We start from the raw sequence: 5,358 nt of genomic DNA, 5'->3' as shown, positions 1-5,358 counted from the left end.
GTTGTTACCGTTTCCGATTGGCCGTTGAGACAACAATACTGCGTTTTCATTGGCTACATTCTTATTCTCTGACATCAGTCCTTCGAACAGTCGGGGAGATGTAATTGGATGACGGTGCGGGGATTTTAATTGGCGCCCTAATTAAAAAGTTCAGCCTACCCAAAGCCCGGATTGGTTCGACGATTTCATATCTCGATTGTTGCTGCTTCTCCGGCAGTTGGGCGTAAAGGAGGGAAACCTTGCGATGTTTGTGTTCAGATGTGAAAATGAAAAGAAAAGGAAAATGAAAAGACGGTGAAGCTTGGGTTGAAAGTCTCCGCTATAGGAGACCTGACTTTGACTGGCTGGCTGGCTTGAGGCACATCACACTCAACTGCAATACTCTTATTGGTGATCGAGGTGCTGCAGTTTTAGCTGATTGCCTTGCAGAAGATCTGTGGCTAAAGGGTTGGCATCTCTGGAGAAACTATCTTTAGCCCACTCACCAATAGGTGATGGAGGTTTGGAAATAATTTGTCAGAGTGTGAAGAATTCAGCTTGCATCAAATCTATAGATTTGTCAGGATGCAGTTTAACCTGGCGAGGAACAATCCTAAACCCCACAAGGCAGAGGGAGGGGGCAGGAAGTATTGTGGAAAAGTTGCAACCCATTAATTTCCCCCTTTCTTAATTGGGAAATGCTATTTCAGCTCTCCGGGAGGGTTTTTTGTTATGTATTTCTCATACTCTTCTCTGGAGAATTAGCATTTGAGATTGCTAGAAAACACTATTCAGCCCCTTGAGTAGTTCTGCTCGATTACTCTTAGGGAACCCGATTCCTAAGATTCCTTGTCAAAGGAATGTTTTACTGTGTAACACTTTTTTTCCTCTTGCTGTTTCGATCGTGCTTTCTTATTGTTCGCTCTGCTAATCTAGTTAATGATTGGAATGGCATTTTGTAATCTTCACAAAATAATTACCCTACCTCCCAATTGCTTCCTCTAAACAGATTCTAAGCTGTGAATAATGATTAGAATAGAATAGAATAGAATAGAATAGAATAGAATTCTTTATTGGCCGAGTTTCCTTTATTGACACACAAGGAATTTGTCTTTGGTGCATATGCCCCCAGTGTACATAAAGAAAAAATAAAATACATTCATTAAGAATCATAAGATACAACACTTAGTGATAGACATAGGTTACTAAATCGTACTAGGAAACAAAACAATATAAATTGTAAAGGTACAAGCAACAAGGTTATAGTCATAAGTGGGAAGAGGTGGGTACTAGGATGAGAAGAATAATACTAATAATCTTAGTAAATAATTTGAAAGTGTTGTGGGAATTAGTTGTTTAGCAGAGTTATGGCATTCTGAAAAAACTCCTTGTGTCTACTTGTTCTGATATGCAATGCCCTATAGCAAGGGTCTTCAAACTTGGCAAGTTTAAGACTTGTGGACTTCAACTCCCAGAATTCCTGAGCTAACATGACTGGAGGAGGAATTCTGGGAGTTGAAGTCCACAAGTCTTAAAGCTGTTAAGTTTGAAGACCCCCTACCCTGTAGCGTCATTTTGAGGGTAGAAGTTGAAACAATGTATCTCCAGGATGTGAAGGGTCTGTACAGTCCTCTTAATAGATTGCACTAAAAGTTCTTTAAACCTTTCTTGCCCCGCTTTCCACTTGGTGGCTGTTGCGTGCTAAGGAAATACCAAGCCAACCCGGAAGTGACCGATGTGACTCTTGTTTCATAAGTCTATGCTCAGAAAACCCGAGGCTTGTGTGGCGTGCCGGGACCGGAACGGGAAGCCATTGCTGCTTCTCCCGCGTGGGAAAACTCGTGTTACTTTCCGGCTACACGCTGTTACTGCGAGTTCGGGATTTTTACGTGTCGGGATTTTTTGTTTCTCTTATTGAAGGCGTAAAGAGTGAGTAAGTAGAATTGGATGAGCAAATGCCTCTTTTTGGATATCCATAGCCGGGGAGGGGAAGGTGGGGCAATGCACCCTGTGCGTATGAACTGGGAAGTTAAGGGAGCCCACTTCCAAAGAAGTGGGTTAAGTATTGAGTGTTAAAACTGCTCCAAAATCTTCTCAAGTAAGAGGTAATAATAAACTCTTAAATTGTGATCTGTAGGTAAAAAAAATGGAGCTTTTTCACGAGGTTCTGGTGCGTCGTTACAAACTGCCAGCTGCATTGGTAGAAACCTGATATCTTCTGGTGTCGGGTTTATTGATTGTGAGCAGCAGCTATCATTTATTTATTTTTTTAAACGTGTTTGTATTTCTGAACTTAGAACAGTTGGTCTTTTAGAGGCATGTCGTGGTGTGTAAAAATAACTTAAAATGTGCTTCTCCCCTTGAGGCAATCTAAGAGAAGAACATGGTGCGCAAACTGAAATTTCATGAGCAGAAGCTTCTCAAGAAGCTAGACCTGGTGAACTGGGAAGCTGCATCAGGCAATCTAGCTGAACTGCGTGTGCTTCGTCGTTTCCGTATACAGCGGAGGGAAGATTACACTCGCTACAATCAGCTTAGTCGCGCTGTTCGGGAAGTAGCACGCCGGATCAGAGACCTGGGTGATGTACCAGAATCAGTAGGTTTCCGTGCTAGGAGCACTGCTGCTCTTCTGGACAAACTTTATGCCATGGGTGTGATACCCTCTAAGAGCTCTCTTGAGCAGTGTGATCGAGTCTCAGCCTCTTCCTTCTGCCGCCGCCGTTTGCCTTGTCTGCTCCTAAAGCTCCATATGGCGCAAAACTTGAAATCTGCTGTGACCTTTGTGGAGCAGGGACATATTCGGGTGGGACCAGAAGTTGTAACAGACCCTGCATTCTTGGTGACCAGGGCCATGGAGGACTTTATTACCTGGACTGATTCCTCTCGCATCCGACAACATGTACTCAACTACAATCAGGAACGGGATGATTTTGACTTTATTTGTTAAGAACAAATTATCCATTTGGGTGATTATATCTTAAATATTTAACTCCGTTAAACTCAGCTTCAGGAAGTGTCCTACCGGTAGATTTCTTTATTTGTTTTGCTTGTTAAATTGTGCATACAGTATGTAAACAGACTGTAAACCAAACACACCCATTTGTGATCAGGTGCCATTTTTATGGTTAGAGTTTCTGTCAGAAGTGGAGGACAACAATCTCATATGGGCATCTTGCAAAACATTCTGTGTATTCCTTTTAATTGACTTCATTTTGGATCACAGCAAAGATTAATAATTGGCTTGCATGTGACCTCTTCACAGAAGATAGTATCAAATCTTGTCCCATCTAGAATGCTTTAATTAAAACAGATTTTATTATCCCCTTTTGATCAAGATTTGGATGGCTGCCTGCAACAATTCTATTCAGTCATTATTTTCAAGAATTATTTTTTCTTGGCATCTCAACAACTTTGTTCTGTTTGTTTCTATAGTAACATGTTCTCTATTACTGTACAAGCTGTTATGCCAATGTTAAATTGTTAGCTAGAACTTAAGGTTTTGATCTGGTTATTGACTGTACGTCTGTATCTTATCCACAGCATCTACAATAATGGAAAGAAATTTACTTTGATTTTGGTTATAATACTGTGTAACATCTCAAAACATTGAGTTCAGTTTTGGAGCATACAGCTCATGTTTCAACTCACATGGCCCAGTTCTGAATGGGCTGCAGCCCAGGGGTTGAGGACCTATGTTCTAGAGAGTACAATATGTACTCTTCTATTCTTAAAGGAAAACAAATCCATTGCAAAATGCATTGAGAAAGGCATTTCTTCCTTAAAGGTAATTGAAGTGAATTAAGGGTATTTTTGCACAATATGCTAAGCCATTGTTTAGTGAAAAATTACAGCTGGCTGTATTCACACTTAAGATTATGATTACTTAGAGCAGGGGGTCCCGCCTTTATGAACTTTGAGCTTGTTCATCAATCCTCAAACATGTATTACATGAAAATAATAAATGCTACTTCAATAATACTTCATGTAATAACTCTTGGGGGTCAATACTGATCATACTTATTTATCAAATTTAGGTACCACCCATCTTGCTAACCAGGTGACTGGACAGATTCCAGGTAAAGATCGTGAATATTAAAAAGTATAATTAAAATACACAAAACAGGATAAGGAACAAGAAAAAACAAAAGTTAAAAGATAAGTTAAAAGGTGGAGGAAATATCTTCAAGGCATCAACCATCCTCAAGGCCGAATAACTCCAGGAAGGCCAGGAAAACTGGGCCAATCTCACCTCCAGGGGGATGACATTTCTTAAGGTAGGAGCAGAGTAAGTTATTTTCCTGGACCCCACTAATCAAAATTACATATGCCTGTATCTGCCCAACTTGAACAATGCGAGACTGGACGACTTGCAAGAAACCAAATTAAAACAATAACCAAGAATAAATAGTAATACTAAGTGACCCGGCTCACATTCATATTCTCTCCTGATGGAAACTACTCATCTCGACCCCAATGTTTGGGGAAATAATCATGTTTTTAAGGCATTTTTGGAAAGTGTTATTTAAGGTAAATGTACCCTACATAAGAAAGAAGGCAAAGTCTCCTAAAGATAATCAGAAATAACAGTAAGTCAGTAGAACATTGGCAAGTAATTTATTTGGATTATTGTATGAAGAAATGTTAAGACTGCAAAGAAACTAATGAAATCTTGACAACTATTTTTATTGTAGGAGTTGTTGGGCCTGAATTGGTTGTTTAGATTTGTTTGAATGACTGAGGTGTCTTTGAATGAATTTTTTTTTTTTTTAAGGAGATAGATACTGAGGAATTGTGGCAGATATTGGTGCCAGTAGATGAGATTCTTGAAGTTTCTAACAAATTGAAAATTTTTAAAAATCAGGTAATTTCCACTGAAAAATATACACAATGAAATATATAGTTAATGACCCAATATATCCCAATTTAAAGCCACCAATTTTAAAACATGCAGCTATGGGTAAAAAATAGTGCATCCATTTGTTGAGTGGAATGAATGTCAAACGAAGCTAGAAGGGTTATAAGAGTACAAGACTATTGTGCTACATTGGTCTGAAATATATGTCAAAAGAAACAAAATTGAATACACCAGGAATGTGTTCCTTAAGAACCATATAGGGTAAAACAAGAAGTAGCAAGTAATGAATGAATATAAGCTGAATGTAAATGAGAGTGACCAGTGCTGTGACAATCCTGCCGTTGTCATGCCATCTTTTTGGCTTGTGTATCTGCAGAAATGCAAAAACAATACAAAACAGCTATTAGCCTAGTAAAATCTTAAATTACAGGAACTGTGAGAAATAGAAAGGGATATGTGATATGGACTACATTTCCCAGGATACCTTTAACTACATTTACCATGATGCATTCCCTTAAGGAGAC

At 39.2% G+C, this 5,358-nt stretch overlaps 1 protein-coding gene across 1 annotated transcript; it reads left to right on the top strand.

Moving 5' to 3' along the window:
• Nucleotides 1–2,362: 2,362 nt before the first annotated feature.
• On the top strand, nt 2,363–3,464 carry IMP3 (IMP U3 small nucleolar ribonucleoprotein 3). Its single transcript, XM_026698701.2, has one exon. It carries the CDS (start codon nt 2,363–2,365, stop codon nt 2,924–2,926), a length of 564 nt encoding a protein of 187 aa, XP_026554486.1. The 3' UTR covers nt 2,927–3,464.
• The last annotated feature ends 1,894 nt before the right edge of the window (nt 3,465–5,358 follow it).

Source organism: Pseudonaja textilis, chromosome 1 (genome assembly GCF_049901715.1).
Source record: "Pseudonaja textilis isolate UNSWEBS1 chromosome 1, rPseTex1.2, whole genome shotgun sequence".
NCBI classification, from domain to species: domain Eukaryota; kingdom Metazoa; phylum Chordata; class Lepidosauria; order Squamata; family Elapidae; genus Pseudonaja; species Pseudonaja textilis.
Note: the sequence above shows the minus strand (reverse complement) of the source record. Positions and strands in the feature narration are given on the sequence as shown.

Excerpts from the sequence above, each read along its gene's own strand:
- IMP3 (XM_026698701.2), top strand. The coding sequence starts at position 2,363 with ATGGTGCGCAAACTGAAATTTCATGAGCAGAAGCTTCTCAAGAAGCTA.